This window comes from Lolium perenne, chromosome 6 (genome assembly GCF_019359855.2).
Source record: "Lolium perenne isolate Kyuss_39 chromosome 6, Kyuss_2.0, whole genome shotgun sequence".
Lineage (NCBI taxonomy): Eukaryota > Viridiplantae > Streptophyta > Magnoliopsida > Poales > Poaceae > Lolium > Lolium perenne.
This window is the reverse complement of record NC_067249.2, coordinates 175,983,124-176,008,566: the sequence shown is the minus strand read 5'-3', so window position 1 is coordinate 176,008,566 and position 25,443 is coordinate 175,983,124. Positions and strand designations below refer to the sequence as shown.

Here is a 25,443-nt window from a genome sequence, read left to right as displayed (position 1 = left end):
GATGTCCCGTGGCCTCTATTTATAGCTATAGCGCAAGATCATGAGGCACTGCTGGGCGTGTCGCTAGTGGTGGATAGATGATCAATCGATCCTAGCAACAGATCGTGCACCACTAGCGATTTGCTCCCCTCGCCCCTGCTTTCGTCGCTTGCTTGGCTACGCCGTGTACGCTCTTTCTCGCTCTCCTTTGTGCCGACTTAATAAAGTCTCTCGTAAAAGCAGCTATGTGCTCGCGGCGCACTGGAATTGCATGAAAAGGAAACATGAACTGTTATTAGAGTTATTCCTTTGGCGATAGCCCCGTGACATGAAGAATCTGGTGGCTGTTGAAGCTGGCAATTTTTGTTGATGGCACGGCTTGACCACGGCCGTCCGATTCCCACATTCAATGTTGATGCATGAACCAAGATTGTCAATGACACGGAAATATCTAGGCAGCTAGCTCGCGCGCCCGTGAGCACCAAGAATGGCCGCAATAAGAAAGGGAGAAACGATATGGAATTGAACACGGGCGCAGTCCACTTCAGTCCCTGCACCAACTCAATGGTCGACTCCAATTAGATGGCAATGTCGGCGTATTTGAAGGTCGTAATCAAGTGACCAAGATATCTCTGCTTTCGCACACTGCAAGGCCACGATAACAGGCATCAAAGTTAGTGGGAAGCTTAGCCGATAACTTTGACCATGTGGTCTTGCAAGGACGAGCCTTGTGTATACCATCGGGTAAGCGAAATGCAAGAGTATTATGTTTCCTGCTGCTCTCTTCCTTTTTTTTAGATGCAAGAGAGTAGATTAGAACCCCTGGTTTCATTAAAGGACTTGACTACGCGGCGGCGCCGCACATATCCCCTGCCCGTGCGACGGATTCAGGGCCCACCCACGTTAGGCTGGCGCAGCACATCTCCCCTGCCCAGTGCCACGGATTCCGGGCCCACCCACGTTCGGCGTTTTCTTCTCAATCAAGACAAATCGACTGGGACCACCCACGTGACGGATCGAGCGCGCGCGCGTAGCAAGCTGGAAAATGCCTCCCTCCCGACAGCTCTCCTAGCAGCCCCACCCATTAATTAGCCAGGTGGTCCCTACGCCGTCGATCTTCTTCTTCCTCAAGACAAATCAGCGTGAAACCAGAACTAGATCTTGGAGGAGAGAACGAGGAACAGGGATCTGAAGAAGGGGAAAACCATGGCAGACAAACTGAAGACCTCCTACGTCTACAAGCACTAAAATTCGAAGATTCCAATACAGGTATGAGCACCTTTCACAGGGAAAAAGTAGTCATGTTTCACCTCCCTTGTCTCACACCTCAAAAATCGGCTAGAAAAACTCATCTTGTAGAGAAGAACACAGTAGGTTGATCCATAAAAAATAACTTGTTACTGAAGAAATATCATCACCTTCATAAATACTTCTGGTATTCTGTATCTATGAACAAGCAAAATAGATGGGAAAAAATGTAGCAAATCCCAACAAAATAGAAATCTGGTAGAACAAACATAAGGGCTCATCACATAATCTAAAATGAAACTTGACTAGCCAAGATATTGGTTCTCCACATTAATCTTGCATGCTTTTCTGCACCTTACTTTTGATCAACTTTGAAAAAGGGATCAGATCTTCTTTCTGCACCTTACTTTGATCAACATTGGAAAAAGGATCAGATCTTCTTCCTGCATTACCATGACAAGGTAAACATGGAAGAATTAGAAAACTGACTACTTTGAACAAACTTTGTTGCAGGTTGCAGAAAAGGAGATGAACATGAATATACAAATGGAAGTGCCAGCAGCTACTTTATCAGATCATGCAGGATCTAGTAAGACAGGTCAGTATGAACAGAGCAAAAAACCACACATATACATTGCTCTACATTGAAAAAACATGGCAGAAAAGATATATAAATTGGCAAAGCAACTACCAAAAATTACTTACAAAAACAGGTTAGTTGCCAAATAAACTACCAGGTTAGTTGCCAGATAAACTACCAAACAGTATCCATGTTAATTATGAGCAAATACCAGACTCCTTGATTCCACCATAATTTGGTAGACAAAAAAGGAAAAACAACCATATAGATTTCCACAGAAACAACTTCCACCTATAATTGCAAAAAGAAGACAAGAACTACCACATTATTGCTCCCTGGCCTAATCACTTGTTTTATGTACATCCACATACTGGCAGTAACTCATTACTAAAAAAATGCATTTGTTTTCTGCAGGAACACACAATGAAGGGGCCAGCTCCATAGCTCTGTCATCTGAGGCAGCATACACTGAGATTACACTTCCGGAATCCAGTGGTCAGCACACTCCTCCACGTGGACAGAACATTGGCAATGAAGCAAATCCAGAAGTAGTGTCGACCCCGCATGCGCCAACTGCAAGCATGAGATTCGATACACTTGAAGATGCCCAGCGGCACTACTTGGCATTTGCACGCAGGAGGGGTTTTGGAATAAGGTACAATTACAGAAAAAAATCTGAGGTTACTGGTGAGCTAATAAGAGCAGCTATGGTTTGTCACAAATCTGGTCACCAAGCAAAAACAAAAGAAGATACCCAAAAACCTAAACCAGTTGTGCCAGAAAGAATGAAGAACAGCAACGTTAGGACTGACTGTCCAGCTAGAATGGCTTTAAAGGTCAGGAATGGAAGCTGGTTAGTGACAGAATTCTGTGATGAACACAATCACCCCCTTCTGTTAAAGTGGTCCTTGACTGGTTTCTTACGCTCACACAAGGATATACCACAAGAAGACCAAGACTTCATTAGAATCCTACACTCGGTTAACATGGAAACAAGCAGAATGATGCAAGTGATGGCTACGCTGCATTTAGTCGATTGATGGTGTGCCATATACCCCGAAAGAATTGGCAAATTTCAGATCAACACTACGAGCAGAAAACAAGTATACTGATATGCAGGATACCATGGCATACTTTGAGGCCACGAAGTTGCGAGACAAGGATTTCTACTACCGATACAAACTGGATGATGAGGACCGTGTCCAATACTTGTTTTGGGTAGATAGTGCTGCAAGAAAAGCATACAAGTCCTTCAATGACTGTATATCTTTCGACGCAACATACATGACAAACAAATACAAAATGCCTTTCGCACCATTCATTGGAATAAACAATCATGGTCAGTCGATTCAACTAGGTTGCGGTTTCCTAAAGAATGAGCTTAGCGAGAGCTACATATGGCTTTTCGAGTCGTTCCTGATTGCAATGGATGGAGTTGCCCCAACAAACATGATAACAGACCAGGATGATTCTATGAGTGCTGCAATGGAAAAGGTCTTCCCAAACACAACGCATCGAAACTGTAGATGGCATATTGTAGACAAAGCAACAGAAGAGGTTGGCCCGTTTGTTGCAAAGATACCAGGGCTCCGGGAAGAGATGAATGATTGCATCAACTGTAGCTTAACACCGGAAGAGTTTGAGACAAGATGGACCTTAATGATAAACAAATTTAATATCCAAGGGCATGAGAAAATTGCAGCTCTGTATAAAAAAAGAAGCAACTGGGTCCCTGCATACTTTATACACAAGTTCTATCCTTTCCTACAGACAACTCAGCGTAGTGAAGGCTTCAATGCAGTTCTGAAAAAGTACGTAACTTCCACAAACTCAGTGATTGAGTTCGTTCACCAGTACGAAGATATCCAAGCAAAAATTATGAAAGCAGAGAACAAGGAAGAATCAGATTCATCCCTCCTAACGGCTAAAAAGTGGTGTTGGCACCCAATAGAGCAGCAGGTGGAAAAACTGTACACCAAAAACATCTATCATAGATTTCAGTTTGAAATGCAGTCCAGCATGTCGTATAACATAAAACCAATAGGTGAAAACAGATATGAGGTTTACTGCATAACAAAATTTGTTCCACAGTACCACAACAGAGCCTATGAAGTCTATGCTGATCCTCCCAATGAGAATTACAGATGCACATGCTGCAAGTTTGAAAGGGATGGCATAGTCTGTTGTCACATTCTCAAGGTAAAAAAACATAATCGTTGATACATTTAGTCTGTACTTTGATAACGTTTAACATGATATACTTTGTGTTCAATTCAATGGTGAAAAAAAGATGAAAAAATGTCTAATTTGACATAAAATTGCAGGCAATGGTGCAGCTAGGAGTCTGTGAGTTCCCACTGAAATATGTCCTCCGCAGATGGACATGGAGTGCAGAAGAAAATCTAGTTGAAGAGCTTCCTGGACAACCAGCTGTTATGCCAGAAGAATCAAGAAAGAAAATGTGGCTTTCGGTAAATTGCAACGAGTTCAAAGGTCTTGTAATGTGTGGGAATGAAACAGAAGATGGCCGGAAGATAGTTCGCATGCACATGAAAGCTATGAAAAAAGACTTGGCAGCACTAAAAAGAGAAACAGAAAAGAGAGCTAAAAAAGTAGCTACATCAAGTGCTACAGATCCTGCAGAAAATCCATCTACCCAAACAGCCCAGGTAAATTGTCCTACACAACAAGTTCCTCCACAGGTACCAAGCACTGGACCCCGAGCACGCAAGCCCCCATGCCAGAAAAGAAAATCAACAGGTTCCTCAACATCTGCGGCGAATAACAGTACTGCCACAGCTCCCAATGGGGGATTCACAGATGCAGAACCTTCAGAAACATCACAAGCAAACAACATACGAGATCCTCGTGTATCAAACACTAAGGGTAGGAAACGCAAGAAAGCTTTCCAAAAACCACTGGATATAGGGAGAAAAGAAATACGTGTTTGCAAACAGTGTGGTTCCACACAACATGATTTCAGGACATGTACACAGAGAGGAGAGCTCGCAGATGAGAATTAAGAAGTACTGATGATTTGTTCTTGAATGTAAAATGATCTTCAATTATGGGACATATTCCAGTTACTGTAATGTTATTTGACTCCATTCCTATCAAGTTGTTTTAGGCAAATAATGAGAACTAATATCTATTTATGTCTATTTATTACATAAGATATCTGCTGGTACCAAAAATGGTAGTGTTAGGCAGTGCCGTGTTCATGGACTTTGAAAATTCCAGTTGCTTCAAACTGTGGTTATGCATCCTACTTTGGAAGTCATGAATGTCCAATTTAATTAGGCTTGGCTACCAGATTGTACCTAGCAGCGCCGCACACTAGCTACTGTGGTTATGCAGTTGCCTCAAACTGTGGTTATGCGAGTTTGCATGCAGCAGTAGCTAACCCCGCGACCCCTATATTTAAAAGGGAAAATCTAGACAAAGGCGCCGCACCAACAGCACACCCGTGCGGCGCGCCACGATGGAAAATTACATCGGCCCCTATAGGCACCGCCTACTCCACCTCACATCTTATCTGTCTGTTTAACCTTTTCTCTTGATTATCCGATGGAGGTACTGATGGTTTTTGCCTGTCAACTACTCTCTCGTGAGTGATTTTCAGTTGCATCTGTCTCTATTTTTAAGAACATGGTATTCATTGCAATTTTATATCTAGAGAATTTGAAGTCATAATTTACAGGCACAATTATATTGGTAGCTAGGCGTTAGGAATCTGGGAGCTAGGCGTTGAGAATCTGGCAGCTACGTTTTTTGGAGGCTCGCAAACTATGCGCTGAGAATCTGGCAGCTAGGACTTGCGAATATGGCAGCTAGGCGCTGCGAATCTGGCAGCTAGGCGATGGGATTCTAGCAGCGATGATAACACAGTACTCAACGAATCAGTAAACTTTTGACAATTAGACATTAAAACCTGGCAGCCATCAACAAGAATTTGGCAAGCATTCGAAATGAACTTGGCAGCCAGGTACCAATTATCTTATAATTGTGTACTTCTCATTTTTTTTGCAACATTTGCATTTAGAGTGTTACCTCTTGACTTATTTCACAGTTAAAACAACATTGTAATTGTGAAGAAATAACTTAATAAGTGTTACAGTAAAGATTTAAAACTACTGCATAAAAAATATTACTCTAGAAAATATTTTACTAGCAAAGTGATGCAGCAAGTGCTATCGCAGGTTGCTTTTCAGCAGTCAATTAGACTTTTGCGTTAGGCCACGGGTGGACCATCACTGAGTCACGGTGGACCATCGTTGAGTCAGAAGGAATAAATTCCCTTTCAAAAGCACCATTGTACAGAGGAAAATGATGACAGGCTGGCGCCGCACGGAACCACATATATGCGGCGCCGCCGCGTAGCACAACCCTATTTAAAAAGCTACATGCAAAGCAAGAGCATGCCGAAGGATGGTCAGCCAGCCGAATGCAAAACAAAACTACCGTGCTAAAAAACTACACGGTGGCACCGCACAGATAGTCCTCCTGTGTGTCTTTAATTAGAGCTAGTTACCAGGATAAAAAAGATCGGATATACCTACCAGATTAATTATGACTAGTTACCAGGATCAACACATATAGCTATCAGATTACTTAACAGACCATTTTTGATAGTAGCTACCATGTTTCTCTGACATAGCTATCAGATTATTTTAACACACCTGCCAGGTTTTTTGTAGAAAACTACCAGATAGATTTGATGCACCTACCTGATTTTCTGAACCTTCATGCCCCTATAGAATGCATTTAACAGAAGTAGAAAAAAGAAGATATCCTACCTGATTACATTGTTGAATAGGTTGTACCTCCACCTATCTTTCTCTTCATTGAAATCTGCAGTTAACCATCTATATGGATAAATCCTCCTTAACTTCAGCACATCATCTTTTGCAAGTGCAGGGACCTTCTGCCCATCCCACTTGTCGATATTATAGATAGTGTGGAATCCACAATCAAAACTTTCACATGAAAAAAAGGGGGAAAACTAGATTATTAAATAAGCAATGCGCAAAAAAGAAAAAACACACAATGAGGGAGTCCTGAAAAAACAAAAGAAAATGTAAGAGAAAAAAATGACATACATATTTGCCTGTATTGGCACATCTATGATCTTCAGTTCCCAGTCCTTGATCTGAACCTTTGATGTGCTGTAGTGTATCTCCCATAAAGCCTTGATATTATTGATAAGACGAGTTGCATGACTAACAAGCGACTCGTCCCCTTGAGAACGCATGGAATCGAGTGCTTCAAACCTTTCAGCTTGAAAGTTCATAGACAAACAGTACCAGTGATCCCCTCTTTATTTGCCTTTTGAACCTCTTCCAAAACAGGGAATGAGATCTGCATAAAACAAGAAACACACAAAAAAAAGTGGATTAGCCACCCCCTAGCTAAAAAAGATAGTAGACATGTAAATACAAAAAAACACAAACTCACTTGCTTCATCACACTAAGAGAATAATTCTCAGTCCTCTTGAACATGGAAACAAGTGCTTTCTTCTGGAACTCCCCATTGAGCAAGTAAACAGATACTTGGTACGGAACAATCATCTTTCCGACCGAAGTGTTGGTGCGCCGAAGATACTCAATGCCAACTTCCATACAGTGGTTTGAGAGTTCACCTCTTCCATGAACTGAATTAGCTAAATCATTTGTGGTCGTGAAACTATCATGGTACTTGATGATTTGGTACCTGATGTTTACGAGGAAAAATAAAAAATAAACTTAAGTTAGTATCCAAAATGTGCTGCATTTTGGTTTGTAGGCATGGATATACAGATAGGTAGAAAATGAGAACACACTATATTGGAAAAAAAGAACATAAAAAAAATGCTTACGTCCTAATCTGTGATTTCACTGGCCTCTGATGCTTGTTACTGAGCATGAGCTTCTGGTAAATTTCTTCCTGCTCAGGACTAACTTTTATTGAACTGTCAAATGGTGACTGCATAAAGTGTGATGACTTCTTCACCCTAACTTTGCATGGATGAACCTTTGGAGTGACACTATGCAGATTAGAAGCCCCTAATGACACTGAAGGTGCTGAAGCAATTTGCAATGCTTTTTGCCTCGCAATGAACGCCTTTGACAATTCCTCATATCTTGCAAGTTCTGCCATACCTTTCTCGCTCAGTTGAACGGCATCTCCTGCGATAACTGCTTGAACTTCTTCTGAAAATTGAAACTCTTCAAAATCATCCCTGCTAGCTGCATATACATTATGAAAAAAGTGTATTTTTAATTATGTGCATATACATGTTTAATCTCATGTGTACACTATTATCATGGGGCATGTAAAAAAAGACACAGACAGTAGCACAAAAACTATGCTGAGATGCAAAAAACAAACAGTGCAAAAATACATGTGATAAAAAGAAATGGAGAGAAAGAAGAAATACCTGATGGACCTGCCCAATCTAATGGAGCAATAGGTGGTATGGACTTAGGAACTGCATATTCTTGCGATGAGAACTCTTCTTTTTGAGAATCACTAACTATAGTGTCTGGTGAGCTGAACCCAAGATCAAAACCCGGTGGAGTGAACATACCAACACGGTTATCTCTAGTAGCACCAGATGATGATGTTCCTTCGCTCATATGCTTCCTTTTCCGTGAACCATCTCCTGCTGAGCTTGACTGGTTGGCAGCAAACCTTGACAAGAAACCGGACTTCACCACAGATTCAGAGAATTTCCGAACAGCTTCTGCAACTTCTGGAGATACACTAGCAGGGCTGCCCCTCTGCAGGCCAAGTATGCCTAGGCGTGCCTTGACTTGAGGAGACAGTGCCCATGGTTTCCTTGATCTATTAGCATCAGCGAATGTCGTAATGGGCTTGCACAGATTCCCTTCAGCACTTTGGATCAATTGTTGCTGTTCAGTAATAGTCGGAGAGATTGCAATAGCGGTGTCCTTGCATTTCCCATCGCTTGATGAAATCTGTTTGCTCTCATTGCTACTTGTTAAAGCAATGGTTGCTGCTATCATAGATGCAACAGATGGGGAAATAGCAATAGCAGTACTCAAAGTTTTCCCATCAGCGACACCACTTCCAGACATATTTTGAGAGTTTGTTGTACTGACTGTGGGTGAAAGTACAATGGCTGTTCTTAATGACTTCCCATCCACTTGTGATGAAGCTTGCGTAAAAACACCAATGGAATCTCTGCTTCCTACTCCATCAACAGCAACATCAACAATTTTTGTACCTTCGGTTGGTATCTCTGAGTTGCTTACAGCAGAAATACTTGCGAGCCTTGGAGATTTCCTTGACGGTGTAATGCTTGGGATTTTGAGCCGTTTCCTGCATACAGATAAAGTAAGAACGCTGGAGGGAAAACACCAAAAAAGTAAAATTACAGCTTCATGGCCAGTGTGCAAAAAAAGATGATTAAAAACACCAAACCTCTTCTTTAAGGATTTGCTGGATGCAACTTCACACCTAGAATCGTGCACTGTTTTCTCTACTTCATGGCCAGTGGCATTACATTCAGAATCAACTTTATCACTGCAGGAAAACACAACACAAAAAAGATTTTCAGCTGCCAGATTCTGCAGTATTTGTTAACAGATAAGTATGTGTTAAAATTCAGATAGGCATTATGAAGCTGAAAGCTATCAAAACATGAATTTAGCAAAACTACTTACCTCTCATGAATTGTGTCCAGCGCACGACCAATTGGTGTAGTAAGCTCTATTGCAATTGCATTATTGTCCTTTGTGTGAGCACTTGCTTTAGACGAGGTTCCTATGGTATGCTTCTTCCTTTTGCTCAACACCGCTGCAAGACCAGCTGCACTCCCCTTTATCATTTCATCATCTCTCTGTGTACACTCTAATGGTGAATCAGGCCCGCACCCAGCTTCATTCGTGCAATCAGATGTATCCAAGTCACTGAGTGATGGAATCATTATCTGTGAATGCATGGCAGGAGGAGATTCGCTATAACTTGCATCTTTAGTATTAGCCAAAGCAGTAATACTGTTTGTTTCATCAGCTTTTGTGTCGCAAGGGGATGCGACAGCACTAGTGTTTGCATCTGGACTATTGCTTGCATCTGGACTATTGCTTGCATCTGGATATACAAGAACAAATTCATTCCCCTGAACTTCTTTATCTGTAGGTGCTACCTCCTTCACATAATGGCGGATTCTACGACCAACTATTTTAGTAGCAGCTGGTGAACCTCTTCCTTCCTCCTGATCTGCTTCATGTGAAGATAATTCTATGTCTTCATGTTCTTCGACTTCATCATCAGTTCCTTCATCATCACTAACTTCAGTATCCAAATCTGACTCACTCATAGTTGTCAAACCTTGAACAAGAGTACTCAACAAACCATTGAGTCCAGATGCAAAAGATTGCATTAAGGTGGATGCTTTAATCCTTTGCTGCAACAAAAGAAACAGATATAACCAATTAGACACAACAGAAACAAAAGATTGTACAACCAGATAATTCCAAAAACAACATTCACAAAAAACACACAACTACCAAATTATTTAGAAGTGGCTACCAAATTCTCTTGTACTAACTGCCATTTAATTTAGTACTAGCTGCCAGTAAAAACAGTCATAGCTGCCATTTAACTTAGTCCTAGCTACCAGTAAATCACTCCTAAAAAATGCAAAGCTTATTTACAGACAAAATGGCCAAGTTATTTACAAAAAACACACAACTACCAAATTATTTAGAAGTGGCTACCAAATTCTCTTGTACTAACTGCCATTTAATTTAGTACTAGCTGCCAGTAAAAAAACAGTAGAAACTGCCATTTAACTTAGTCCTAGCTACCAGTAAATCACTCCTAAAAATGCTAGCTTCTTTAATGGCCAAGTTATTTACAACAACAAAAAAGCAACTACCAACTTATTTAGAAGTGGCTACCATGTTGATTAGAAATGGCTAGCAAAATTGATTAGAAGTGGCTACCAGATTATTTACAAAAAATAGCTAAAATGAACCCATACATAGTTAAGCTAAAAAAAATGCCATATACGCCACTGCGCCACCTTAATTATCCATAAAAAACTGTGGGATTGCTACAAGAAAAAATCCTCTGTACGAGAGATCATATGCAGTAGAAAAAGATGGGGGCATAAAAGCTAGTATACCTTCTTTGTGCAAGTGGGGTGTGTATTAATTTTCATCCAAGCATCAAAACCATCAGGGCCACCAAAAAGGGCCATCCCTGTAGCAAATTCCTCTTTGTACTCATCCTTCAGCTGTATTGTTTCATAAATTCACAATAAAAAACACATATTAAAAATATGGTAGATACATGATGTTGAATCAGAAAACACAGAGTGTGTAACACATATGCAAACACACACAAAAATGCATACCTGCATTGCCCCAAAAGTGGTTGTATCACTCCTGCGCATCAAGTGCCCCGACCGCATCGATGGCTAATTTCGACCATGCGTTGATAGCAAATGGAGCGTCCTCAATCTCAAGCTCCAAATGATTTGTCTCAAGAGCATCAAAATATCGCAACTGGTATTACCACACAAAACAACAACAAAAATTGAAACAAATTACATATATAACAGAGAAAAAAGAAGAAAAGGTTACATGTAAAAACATGGAAAATGAGGAAAATTTACTCACCATGCAGTACAGCAAGCAACCCTTTGTATACTTCCCATTGGACAAACTCTCATGTAGTTCAACAGCAACAAACTTGCAGATGTTCATCTCATTTGCACGAGCAATGTCGGCCTTTGTAATTTGGAAGCAATAGATACATGCCACAGAAAAAAGAGGAAAAAGAGACAATAAATTCAGATGGGCACACAGGATGATATGGAAAAAAATGTCTGAAATGAAGCAGATTAGTAACTACCAGCATGGGATAACATTTTTTGCTCATTTTAGTATCTGTTGTAGGGGCAATCACTGTTGACATGATGAAAAGCATCCATAGTTCCTTAAATGTGTCGTCGGCACCATCGTATTGCTCAACCAGCCTTGCAAGTTCTGAAACCCTTGGCCTACTGCTTAGTCCCGGGAAAAGCCTTGCAGAAATTTCAGCCTCTAACGTGTAATCAGTGTAATATTTGACATCCAACTGCCCTTGAGGAAGATCCGTCATTATACGGACGGACTCGTCTGTCAATGGGATCACACCGCGACAAGGGATAACAAAAGCTCTTCTTGTGGGCTGATAACACTGAACAAACCAATTGATCACTGGGTTGTGCAGCTGCTCGCACTTAATGTCCAATAAACTGCCTTGCCCCATTTGTACTATCGCTTCACGCTTTTCAGGAGTCAAGCTTTCATAAAGCTTAATTACCGGAGCTGGAGAGGCCCTATTCCTGTCTATACTGGAACCCTGTGGAAAAATAAGAATAGGGAAAAAGCATGAAACCAGCAGTAGTAGGTAGCTACAAAACACAAAAGGATAGTGCCATCTACATGGAAGTAAAACTATGAAACCAGAAATAAAAATGCATATATATTTGGTGACACTGAACAAAAAGAAACCCCGACAGTAGTACATCATAATTAGGTAGTTAGAAAAAACAAAAAAGAACAATGGCATATACATGGAATAAAAAATCCTTGGAAACACAAAGTATAATGGATGTATATATATGGTGACAGTGAACAGGAAATCTGGCAGTAATTGCGGCATAAATAGGTAGTTAGGAAAAAAAGGACAATGGCATATACATGGAATAAAAATCCTTGGAAACACAAAGTATAATGGATGTATATATATGGTGACAGTGAACAGGAAACCTGGCAGTAATTGCGGCATAAATAGGTAGTTAGGAAAAAAAGGACAATGTCAACTACATGGAAATATAAAACCTTGGAGACACAAGAAAATCATCATATATATGGCAAAAAACATTAAACAAGAACTTCGGGAGTGCAACGATATTAAATGTTGTATCAAATTTAAAGTTCAACATAGATGATTCGGGAAAATGTGCGATATTATTATGCAAAAAGAAACACATGGTTATGCCACATGAGAACTTACATGGTGACGCTTCCGTACTGCTTTTCCTTTGACAGCAGCCTTGTTTCGTACTCCCTTCCTCCTAGCCATCAAACTGTTGCCTGCACACAAAAAACCCACGCATGTTCATCTAAATGCTTGCTCTCACATAAACTTATTCACTAGTGGCCAGATATAAAAAAGTAGACATGGACATCAGAAACGGTCTACATCGCCAACTAATTCTACAAAACACATCACACTTATATGGTGAACACAACTACCAGATAAAATATATTAGAAATGCAGGGATATGTGATAAAGGTATCGCAAAGAAAAAACAAGATCCCTACATACACTTCTACTCTATAGAACATGAAGAAGCTCCCAAAAGAAAATCCATCCATAGCAGGGCAGGCCATCTAGAAAACCTAATACAAAATGGCACATCAGGGGCATGAACTTCAGCAAACCAGTACAAAAAAATTACAGCTAGTCCACCACAAGCTATAAAAAATGATGGAAACAAACAACAACATGTAGGTATGCAACAGATCTGACTATTCTAGGCATGTAGGTTGCATCTAAAAAAGAAAACCCCTACAACTCTCCCCGAAGAAACTACCACAGGCCAAAAACAGCTTCCAAAAAGCCAAAAAATCGACCGCGCAGGAGGCATCAAAACTTCACAAAAAACGGAACCTACAACTGAACTACCAGCAGCACATACAACTTGACCACCTTGCTGCGCGCACGCTGAAGGAGACAACCAGTGTATACTAAGCTGGGGACAATTCCGCCGACCCGCGTGCGGAGAAGCAACGGGGGATGACGGGCCGAGACCTCAACGTCCACAACAGGTACACGCCGGGGACGCGCCTTCCCTCCGCCGTGCCTTTCCTATCCAATCGGGTCGGACAACACGAACCCGAGGCTAGCGGGGGGGAACAAAATCATTACTCCAAACCTTGATGTTGGTCCATGGCATAATAAGATGGTAAATTCCAAAACCATGCAGCAGAGTCAACTGAAAAACCATGGCTCGCATCATCCAAGCATCAAGAAATATGTCACGAGTTTGCCTAAACCTCCATATGCCTACATACACAGAGCAGTATCTGGGAGCAGACGAACAAGTATGAAGGGGGCGGGGGGAATCATAACCCTAGGACAAAAAATACAGGGTATACCCAAATTCATCTACGGCTACGCATCGGAGGCATCCAGATGTACCGACAACCATCATAAATCCAAGGTGGAACCAACGAATTGGGCACCCATCGTGTGATTTGGAGGCGCCATACCTCAGGTCGGAGCAGACACCCGCACCAACCCGAGGCGAGGGGTGAGATGGAGGCCGGAGAGAGAGGTGAGGGGGAGGTCGCGCCCGATTCCGTCCGCGCCTACGGCCGTCCACCGGACTCGTCGCCGGAGAGTGGGAGAGAGGCGTGGCTCGGTGCGATGCGGTGCAGAGAGAGAGAGCGAGAGGAATGGGTAACAAAACGTACACGGGGAGAAGCGCGGAGACTCACCACCTTGAGCGCGGCGACGGATCTACCGGTCGCCGCCGAAGAATCGAAGAAAAAACGGCGAAGAATCGAGCTCCGCCACGAATCGCCTCCGCGTCGCCGGAGATAGAGGAGAGAGAAAGAGCGAAGAACTGTGAGCGGTTCGGACGAAAAAACAAAGGAGAAATGGCACGGTTCCCGAAATTCAAACGCCACTCACTTACAGGTGGAGCCCACCATCCGACCAGGCATCCAGATATGCGGTGTCAAAACATTGGCCCGCCCACCCGTCCACCACGAGGCCCACCACCACACGCGGCCCCTTAGATGGCGATGCGCGAATCGCGACGCATCCGTCGCACGGGAGACGCGCTCGTGCGGCGCTTGCCTGTATCATTTCCCTTCATTAAAATGCAACCAAAATGTCATAAGACTCGAGCTATGAACGGGAACGTACCAGATGAAAATTGCACATCTTCTGAAAATCTGAAAATGTCAACATAAGCCACCGGATCATGCACTAACGGTCAGATGTGTCCCATAGGTTCCACGTCCACTCATTTTGCACAAAAGACCCTATTATTATGGAAGAACATTAACCGGCCATTTGATTCACTTTGGTATCCAGCTCTAAATCTCTCTTACTCTCTCCCATTGACCCGCACCTGCACCCCTCCTCTTCCCTTCTCTAAGAACTATCCCCAATGGTGACTCCTACTTCCCCAAACCGGGTACAGGCCCTCGTCTAGCGTCGCCCAGACCTCAAGCATGGATATGGTGTCCATGGAGGGACCATACTATGTCCTGGAGGATTCTTGAACCATTTCTTTGCAAATATATATGTTTGATCTAGACCGATTCCCACATTCGGTTTTGGCTCAAGATATTTTTCCCATGATCCCATTCCAATCTATAGGTTTTATTTCTTGAATATTGCAATTTGTTTCTGAGATGTTTCTGGTTATTCCGATCTGATATTCGTTTTGGTTTCTTGGTTAAATGTGTGCAAAGTATTCCGAGGCTCCTGCTCCAGCTGTCCAGGCCTTATCTCACGAAAACACTGGAGTAAGAATGCTTAGTTTTTCACTTTTCCTAACAAACAGCTAGCTGTTTTTCAATTGGCAAACAGCCACTTTTTGGTTCGTTGGATGTTTTGCACGAATCTTGGCGCATCACTGTTTTGGGTTTGTCTTTCGTCCGCGCGGGTGTGCCGTTATGTCCATTTTCTTTTTTTATTTTTCATTATTTCTGTCTGAAAATCTGGTGGCCATTCATTTCTCCCTGTCTTATCTCTCTCGCCTTGATCTCTGTCGTCGCCGAGGCGGAGAGGCGCCGCGCTCCACGATTCTTCTCCGGCGAAGAGGCGCGGCGGTCCACGATCCTCCTCCGGCGAAGAGGCTCGGAGGCGCTGTGCTGCACCCATGGTGCGGAGCGGCGGAGCGGCGCTGCATCCTCCTTCTCCGCGGGCTGCTGGGGCGGGCCGTGCGCAGGCGGCGTGTCCTCTTCGGCCGCAGGCTGATGGGGCACGTCATGCCGGGAAGCGTCGACAAGCTTCACCGACGGCTGGTGGTGGGTCGACTCCGCGCTCGCCGTTAATGGAGATTCGGGAGGGGGTGGCCGTTCTCTTCGTCGTGCATCGGGGAAGAGTCCAGGGGATCTCGAGCGCTCAAGGCTAGCTCGCGGGATCCGAGATTGGTATGGGATTTTCTGTCACTTTGTTTGTTTTTTGTGTCCTACCCCTGCCACTGGTTTGTTTGGTTTTGGTGGCGGGATTTCATTTTCTCGATCTACATCTCAAGGACCCTATAGATAATTCCATCAATTGTTTGATATTGATGCAGGGGTCATTATATCTGATTCAGTTTGTGTTGTAGTTTAACAGCTGCATCAGATTTTATTTTGATGAGTTGTTATCTCTACCATTTTGTGTGTGTAGGGTTTGCTCTGCATCTGGTATGTGTTTTGTGAAGTTTTTATGCTAAGACATTGATGTTGTGTGTCTGGTTTGTTAATTAGGTTGGGATGCAAGTTGTGATGTAGCTAATAATCTATCAAACGTGTGTAGCACAAGTTACTTTGTACTCCTGGTATAGATAGCTTTTAAGTCATCACAGCGTTGAATTGTTGCTGCAATGCTGCATTTTGAATTGTAGCTTGATAAGATAAGCATTTCATCTGCTATCTTAAAATGTAGACGCAAATGCCAAGTTTGATTTCATAGTTGCACTCATCAATTTTGGTTGTGTCAACTGTTTGTACAAATTTTTTAAGAGACAGTTATGCTGTTGTGACTGGTTTCCTGTTTCATTAGTTAGTTGTAGCCCCATTGGCGTTGTAGCCACCACTGTCCATCTGATTCTATAGATTTGTTGGACGTGTCCAGCTGAAGTTACTTCTTGAGATTGGTAGGAAGTGGGCTGGGTCTGAATGTAAAAGGAATTCACGGAACCATGATATCCAGGTCGCATCACCTGACAGACTTGTGTCTTTCCTTCAATACCATGCAATTGTAGCTCTGCTTGAACTTTTCACTTGTTCATGTTTCCTTCCTCGCCTCTTGCTGTTGGGCTATCTCACTAGTTGAGTAAAGCATCCAGTGACTATGTAGCAGCTTAATGCCCAACAGCATAAAACCATGAAGATATAGAATCATCATAATTCTAGTGGATGTCCCAAGTGGTTGTGTGTTATGTTTCCTGTGCTTTCAATTCGTGTGCTGGAGTGGTTGTTTGTTATGTCCCAATGCAGAGGTAAATATGGTAGTGAACAGCGTGGTTCTGTTGAAAGTTTTCATTGAAACAGCAATGTTGGGTTGTTTTCTTGCCGATGGTAGTGTTTTAGTTCCATTTTTCTTCACATTCCTGAGGTTTTTTGTTCATCATAGCTTGTAGCTTTGTAAGAAGCATCACATAGTAAGGTGCACTTATTGATTCTTTCTTAGATTAGAACTGCTGCAAGTTAGATGCATCAGTTTCTTCGTAAGTCTTTATCTGTTTGTCTGCAATAATTCTCTTGAACATTCTATGGCTTGTCATCCAGTGCAACATGTGTTAGATAGCTGGACATGTGTCTGTATATTTTTGTTTTGATATGTCATGTTTGCAACTCTATACCGTGTCGTGCCGATTTCAATTAACTGTACTCTGATGTTTATTTTTCAGGATATTGTCTTCATATGTTCAGTTTATAGAAAATAGTTGATTATTTTTTGGAGTTTTTTATGTATTGGTTGAGTGATAGGTTCCAGGTTTTGGAGACTAGATGTTGCTTATTTGTTCATGTATAATCTGGGTTATTCAGTTCTCTGTGCAGTTTTTGTCTTCAGGTTTACTAGATAGATGCTAGTATGGTTCAGATATAACTCCAGAGAGACTTTTATTAACCTATTTTGGGGGTTCAGCATAGTGTTTATGGAATTTGTGTTATTAACCTACTACTACTTGGCATTGCGTTCCTTCAATTTGAGCTGGTGGTGCAAAACAATTTGTCACTAGTAGCAGTACATGGAAGAATAGGGAACCATGCTCAACTTAGATCGATTTCAATGGCCAGAAACAAAATTATTGGATGGAAATTCTCTAGTCATTCTGAAGCTAGCTACCTTTTCTTATCTAGCCCAGCTACTTTCTTGCCCAAGTGGATGCAGCAGCCATCAACTAGCACTGAGATCACAAACTATGCTGACAACCTACAGAAATCTCAAGTGCAAAACTAACCCACAATGGTTCCCTTTTCTGTTTTTATAAGTGACTAATTCTCTGTGTTTTTTAACGATGAATGTATCTTTAGTTATTATGTCCATCCATTTATCTGCATTTAGTTAATACCTACTTTTAGGCTCGGTACAAATTAATACTGCTATTTAGCTATTATCCAATGAAAATACTAAAGAACCAATTGAAATCCTCATTGTTTCAATCCTCAGTTTTATCATGACATGAGCTTTATCCAACTCTACATACTTATGTGTAATATTGTTGCCACTTTCTAGCTGGAATGAAAAAAACGAAAATGTTCTCTCATTGGTTGGTTTCAAGATCAGAATTTTTATTCTCCCCTGAAAACTAATATGCTTTTTTGTCTATTGACTTTTCTATTTTTGCTTTACTGTGTAGTGGTCATACTGGAAGAAGATTTGCTGACGACTTGTCGAATTGGAATTCGAAATTTGTTAGTGCATCAGATCACGACGCTGATTTTGGTTTGTCAAATGTTGATAGCTTGGGGAATAGCTTATCATCTAGTGATAAAGTATGATTTTTACTTGGGATTTTCCCTTTTGTATATTATTCTGGTTTTGTCGCGGTTTTACTTATGTTCTTCTCGAAGTTACAGATGCATGTATGCTTTTTTCACCCATATATCTTTGTCTCCTTTGTTTCCTTTTTCAAAAGGAAAATGTCAGGCCTGGGAGGAAGAGAATTTTGGATGATGCTTTGTTTGAGTTTTTTCGCAAAGAGGTTGTTTAGTTGCAGTATATTTTTTATATAAGTTCTTATTTTTTTGTACCAGGTTGAATTGATCATAACTTTTTGTTTGTTGATGGTTGCTTGTTTCATAGGCTATCAAATCTCTCAAGAGGGACTTTGCGAAGTTCTGCAATGAATCTGTCCTCTTTTCTAAGGTCACCTTTTCTAGTCTTGTTTTTATTAGGTTCAGTACTTCGATTTTTTTGATATTTCCATGAAGTATCATTTTTTTTATGATTTTATTGACTTTTATTTTTTCGCTGTCCTCAATTCTTAACTATTTTTTCAGAGAAAACGGTTAAAGGAGCATGCTATTGGCAGAGAGTCGTTTACCTCATATTCTATTAAGTACTTCTCTGAGATTGTGAAATCATTGACTGACCGTCGTAAGGAGGTCATTAGGAATTTTGGTTTTGGTTGCCTCTTGTTGCTCGAGAAATGCGAGATTCCTTCTGCTTTTGTTCGCTGGATCTGTGGGTGTGTCAACCATGTCTCTCATTAGATAGTTGTAAACGATTCGAAGAGTATCTCAATCTCTAAGGATTCAATTCATTATGTCACTGGGTTGCCTAATTCTGGATCTGTTCCTATTCCTGATAGTGAAGCTGGTGCAAATTTCCTTTTGAAAATGTTTGGATTGCCAGAGTTGCCTCGCATTACTTTCTTTGGTAACAAACTAAAGTCTCGAGAGGTTTTGACCGACAAAGAAGTCTTTGTCTGTTTTATGGTCATAGCTTTCAAGTGCTTTCTGTTTCCTTCAAGCAGCGAGCTCCCTAACACGGATTACTTGTCTATCCTTCAAGATCCAGAATCTACAAGTTCTGTTGATTTATGTATGCTTGTTTTTCAACATTTCATCTCTGGAGTGCATAGATACAACAGAACTTGTAAATTGATTGGGAGGAAGGGTAAAGGTTTTGAGTTCTCCAACTACATTCTTGCTGTGAGTTAATTTTTCTTCTTTTCTTTTTGAGTTATTTTTTTGAACTACTTCTTTGTGCTTTCGCTACAATCTCCGGGTTTTGCTTTTTTTAAATGATGGGGTATTTTTTATGTATTTGCAGGTTTACTATCTCGATTCTTTGGATTTCGGAGCTATTATTCTTGATCAAGCTGTGCCTAGGGTTTCTGTTTGGAATGGGAGTCTGATAAAATTCTTCTCCGATTTAGATCATGTAAAGAATAATGTGTTTGGAAAGAGGGATTTTAGGAATAACCTACCGTCATGCTATCTTCAGGTGTGATTCTGTTTTTTGTTATTCAACATATGCTTTTTTATTCTGCTGTTCTATTTCCTGACAATAGCGTGGTTGGCATGTTTTTCTTAGGGTGCGTTGCAGGATTCTTCGAAATGTGTCAAGGATGCTTCAAGTTTTCATCCTGAACCAGCTTGTTTTTCCTTGGTCTTTAAGAACAATTTATACTTGAGGTTTGGCAGTACTTTTGAGCGAAAGGTAATGTTCCCTTTGCTTAATTCATCGTTCTGTTTTTGTTTTTGATTTTTGTCTTTTGCTATATAACACTTATTCGATTTACTGGTGCTCTTTTCCTTTTTTTCTACAGATTATTGATGGCATCATTGCTTCAGTTCAAACTGCAATTACTGTTGAAAATCCTAATGTGTCCAAAGTTGAACAGTGTGTTACAAATGTGTTGGAATTTCTCAAGATCTCGAGGTGTTCTGAAAATGAGATACCCAAGTGTGCTGCTTCTCTAGTTGGGGATATGAAAATCAGTTCTGAAGCTAATGTATAGTGTTTTTTTTTTTGCTAGCTTGATTACTGGTACTTCTTTTTGTTTTTTTATTATACATGACTCCTTTATTTGTTCTTATTTGTTGTTGAGGTTAGCTGGACGTAGCAAGCAAACTTGGCTTTGTCAACCAACATGATTTCTTCAAAACAGTAACCAATAGTGCAGTGAAGAATAATCTGACCGAAGTTTTTGGTGAGATTCTGGTTCCTATGTTTGCTTTCATAAATATTTTCTTTGTAAGCATAATATATTCAACATGGGAGGAGGAATTTAATTACTTTTTGATTCATCTTTATCTTTTCATCAGAAACTCCAGAATGTGTGACGAGGAAAACATCTCAATTATGCTCTTTTAACACAGGTACTTCTTCTTCTTCTATTTTTTCACCTTTATATTTTTAGTTATAGCCAAAATGGAACTTTATATATGTATATTTTGCTAACCTGGGTAGTGATCCTAGTCTTGTATTAGTTTTTTTTCCAAAATGGGTAGTGATCTTAGTGGCGTAAATCTTAGATGATTTGCTAGTTTTTTCATCTTCCTTTGTTAGTGAGGGTGTGAATTAGTGACTTTTAGTTCATTTTATGCCACCGGATATCTTTTTTTGCATTTCGGCTGTGGATCAGTTTTGTCTGCGATGAGAGCACGCTGAAGATTTTTTAAGTTCTTTTAGTGTGTCTAGGAGTTAGCTTCCGTGTTTTGGGTATTTTTTATTCTCAAGCAAATGCTCTCTCTAAAGATTGTTTCGCTCTATTAGGAACTAATCATCATTGACCTTTTGTTGCATGGAGCTCCATTAGATGATTTTGCTGTCCTATTTCATCAAAGAATAAATCATGCAGACATTGCCCTGCTTCAGTTGCCACCTTTTTTGGTGCTGATGTTTAGTTCTTTGCTTGGTTCTAGTTAACCTCCATAGCAAGTAGTCAGCGACAATGATGAATGTTTTTTGCATCAATCTGATGTTTGATTTCGAACTGATTTTGATTGTGGTTCAGAGTTAGTTTTGGCTCTGCCTAGTATGCTCTGCTCATAATCAAGTACTAGCACATTATCCTTTTTATAGTATGCTTGCTGTCTTTTTGGCTCCCACGTTTACATCACTTATGAGTTCCTATGCTTGGATCAGATGTAACCAAAAAGATTTTCCATTCCGACATCCATCCATCTAAGAAGCAAAATAAATTCCTTGTACCCATAATTAATACAAAACTTTTTGTAGCTCCTGCAATGCATCCGCTGAGGAAGGTTATGTCAAGGTTTCCTCATAAAGTTCTCGATGATCAGTTTCATGTTGGTTTTAAAGAGTCTCCGGAATTTGTTATTGAGGACAGAAAACACGACAATAACAATTTCCACCAATCTATATCCTTTGGAGGTTTTGTGGTCGACGACAATATGGCATATCCTAGTTTAAAGACTACATTCCCGCAAGGTGCTGCTGAAAAGGTAAAGTCCTTTCACTGGATCCAAAGGAGCTCCTATCTTTTGTACCTGAACAGAGTTTGTGATCACAGTTCTAAGTTTGTGATCAGAGTTCTAAGTTTGTGATCAGTGTTATCTCTTCCACATTTTTTTCTGTAGGTTGCTTCTGGTTTTGCTATACCTGAAGAAGTTACAGTAAAGAATACTAGTAGAACTGGATCCAAAGAAGCTCCTATCCTTGTACCTGAGTCCTCTCCGAAAGCAGTATGTATATATATCTCAGTAATAGTATTTATTGTTGTCTACTTTTTGTGTTGTGTATTTCCCCCTTTTCTGAATTTTCATCTTATGTTTTTTCATCATAGATTTTGAATTCTCCCAAAGCTAGTAATGTGTCAAAGGATTTCTATTTGAGACAAGTTGAGCTTGCCAGCCAAAGTGATGAGCTGTACAACAAGTTGATTAACAAAGCACCACAACCTGCAATTGGAAGTCAGTTTGGAAATAACTTAGATAACTATATCGACCTGTCACAGAATGCTGCTGAAGAAATGTTCCCAAAAGATGATATTATCGTTCTCCAGCCTAAAAACACTTTGGCTCTTCCTTTGGTTCAGAATCGTCGTTTTCCTGTGTCAAACCTTGACGTGAAGAATTTCTGTTCTATTGTTGAATTGGCATACACAAAGGGAGTTCAAAAGTATGTATATCTCCTCTGTCTATACTGATGTGTTTTCATTTTTTGAGTGTTGATTTTGTACTTTATATATTGATTTTTGGATTTCTTATTATTGTGTTTCTCTCTGATTTTTTCATTGCCAGGTCATACTGTGTTAAGTATTCAAAGGTTCATTGTAACTTCATATCCCTAGGCCAATCTTTGCAGAGGGAAGGTCATGTCGACAACTTCCTTATTCCAGTTTTTTGTCGCAAGTTGTTCGAGGATAATCATCCTAGTAAATCTGGGAGGCACCATTTCTTCTCCTTCATTGGTGCTAGTAACTTTCACTCTTTAGTACTTGTCACTGCCTGGGACAATCTTTTTTAGCTCGAAATGTCGTTGCACTTATGTGTTGTTGTTTTGCAGGAGAACATTTTGGATTATAAGAATGAAGCTCAGCTTGATTTAATTTCCAAGGCTTTCATTGGTGCTGCATCAGCTAGCAAAGGGAAAAGACTGGAGTTATCTGACAGGGTATTTTATGTTTTATTGTTTTAGTTGTAATATTTAATTCCATTTTGTTTCTACTATGCCATTCTCTTTTAGTCATGTATCCATCTGTTTCTTTTTTTGTAGCTATTTTTTCCAATTTGTCGCTCACGGCACTGGTTTACCTTCTCCGTGGATTTCAAATTCAAGTTGTTTGTCTTTCTTGATTCCCTGTATAACAAGGATGATGATTTCCATACTTCCATCAAGAACGTCTTGGTAATCTGATTTTTCCACAAGCAAAAATGTCAATATATGTTTTTTTGAATCCATGTGTGTATCACTATTAATTACAATTCATTTTTTGTGGTGGTGTTCTTTTTGTCTTTTTATAGATCAACAACTTTGTGAAACTATGGCAAATTATATTCAAAACTGAAGAGAATATTTTTAGAAGTTTTTCAATAATGTATGCCAAAGTCCCGAAGCAAGATAACCCGTAAGTTCATATTCTTCTATTTTTGTCATGTTCAAACTGCGTATATCATTTTCTACTTGTGTTACTTTTCAGGTTTGAGGTTTTTAAGTACCTCCTTTTTTGTCGCCTTATGATTTGTTTTCTCCGTGTTTTTCTTTTTGACAGTGATGATTGTGGGGTGTTTACTATGAAATTTATGGAAATTTTCAAACCAGAGGTTGATACATGCTCTTTATTTTCCAAGGATGACATTATTCACATTAGAATTCAGTATGCCAACCAGCTATATTTCTGCAAAAGGAACAATGTTGACAAATCAGTGGTCCTAAACTACAAGATGCAGGTTTGTATTCTACCTCTTATTTTCTTTTTCTTTTTATGGTTGTATGTCTGACTTTATAGTAATTTTATATAAGTCTATTCTTTGTTGTGTTGCAGTCATAGTCCTTTTTGGTTTTCGGTTGGAAACAATAAGCAGGAATTTTCAAAGTTGATGCATCAGTTTCGACGCCAAGTGATTGATAGTATACCTCCTGGGGTCAGAATTCCGTTTTATTTTTCTCAAGTGCCTGAAAGTGTGGACATGCCTGCTTAGAGAAGAAAAAGGCCCGACCTCTAGTCCTCAAGTCCCCGCTTTCTGCGCGCTACTGATCTTTTCCACATTTATATGTTCATGTTATAGAACAAGAGTTGTCAGAAGATAGCAGCAGTTTATTACAACTCTACATTAGTATATTTTTTGTATTCTAGTTCTATCCTTCTTTTTCTTTTTGTTTGTAAGACTATTTTTAATTGAATGTTGTTTTGTATCTGGTTTCTTCAGTATTTGTTTGACTTTTGTATATGGTTTCTTTATTTTTCATATTTTTGTGATTCTCATTACTTTTTCCGTGGGGTTGGGGTTATATGGGGTAACTCCGCCTATCTAACATATTCTTTTTTGGATAGCCGGTTCCAAGCCCGGATAAAGGAGGAGGACCTTTTCTTTCATGGTTGTTTCTACCTTTTCTTTCTGGTTAATGTCGTCAGCTTAATGTCTTTTAGTTTTATCGCTATTTTTCTTTTTTTCTCAGCTACTCGATGTATCTCTGCTTGAGCATTGAGGCATTGTCTCTTTTTCATTGCCTGAAATTCCCCATTTGCATTTACGACCGGATCCACTCCGATCTACAACCGTAGTCGCTTGTTTCCGTCTGTGCGCCACTTGCACTAATCAGGCATTGTGTCCCCTCTGTCTCTTTTATCTACCTTTAATTTGTGTCCCCGCCCGCTTCTCAATCAGATCTATGCCTTTAGTCAGTATATCTGTTTGTATACCGATCCATATGCTGCATGAAGGACACGTGCGGGGAAATTTGACTATGGTCAGTTCTCGATTATTCAGTTTTGTGACTGGATATTCATTGGAGAACTTTGTCTTCTGCCTTCTTTTTTCCTTTCTTGGTACCTTAGTTTGCATTCCTGCCCACTTCCACTCAAATCTACGGTTGTAATTTGTTATATCTTTTTGTGCGCCGCTCCATCTGCTGCACGAATCAGATGGCAAATAGCAAACGCTGCACTCTTCAAGGTAGCTCTCTTTCTCTCATGCTATATATGTATGTTTTCTGTCTGTCTCCTTTGTATTATGTATCTTTTTATCTCTCACTATTTAGTATTTGTTTGCTTACTATTCTCCATCTCAGTTGTACTGTGCATGCACTCATATTTTTAGTTCTGTCCTCAATTTAAATGTTTGCAATGCATAGTCATAAGGGAACTCCACTTAACCGTATTTCTCCGCAATTGATGTCGCTATAATTGAAAATTGTAGAACTATACATCCTTCTAGTAGCTAGTCCCTCATCTAGGTAGCAATAAGATTCAAAATTTAGTGAGTTT

At 40.3% G+C, this 25,443-nt stretch overlaps 1 protein-coding gene and 1 long non-coding RNA gene across 2 annotated transcripts; both read left to right on the top strand.

Moving 5' to 3' along the window:
* Positions 1-19,075: 19,075 nt before the first annotated feature.
* On the top strand, positions 19,076-22,119 carry LOC127310221 (uncharacterized). Its single transcript, XM_071822350.1, has 8 exons — positions 19,076-19,696; positions 19,818-19,991; positions 20,082-20,207; positions 20,317-20,502; positions 20,604-20,700; positions 20,816-20,869; positions 21,732-21,944; positions 22,094-22,119. The coding sequence occupies exons 1-8, from the start codon at positions 19,382-19,384 to the stop codon at positions 22,117-22,119; spliced, it is 1,191 nt and encodes a 396-aa protein (XP_071678451.1). The 5' UTR covers positions 19,076-19,381.
* Positions 22,120-22,293: 174 nt separating this feature from the next.
* Positions 22,294-22,929, top strand: LOC139832100 (uncharacterized). Its single transcript, XR_011746665.1, has 2 exons — positions 22,294-22,634; positions 22,757-22,929. It is a non-coding gene; the product is annotated as an uncharacterized lncRNA (long non-coding RNA).
* The last annotated feature ends 2,514 nt before the right edge of the window (positions 22,930-25,443 follow it).

What these genes read in the sequence shown, in the direction of transcription:
- LOC127310221 (XM_071822350.1), top strand. Translation starts at nt 19,382, where the DNA reads ATGTTTGGATTGCCAGAGTTGCCTCGCATTACTTTCTTTGGTAACAAA. An exon ending in AAATCAGTTCTGAAGCTAAT is followed by an intron (nt 20,503 to 20,603) that starts GTATAGTGTTTT and finishes TGTTGAGGTTAG; the next exon opens with CTGGACGTAGCAAGCAAACT. An exon ending in AAAGACTACATTCCCGCAAG is followed by an intron (nt 21,945 to 22,093) that starts GTGCTGCTGAAA and finishes TTTTTTCTGTAG; the next exon opens with GTTGCTTCTGGTTTTGCTAT.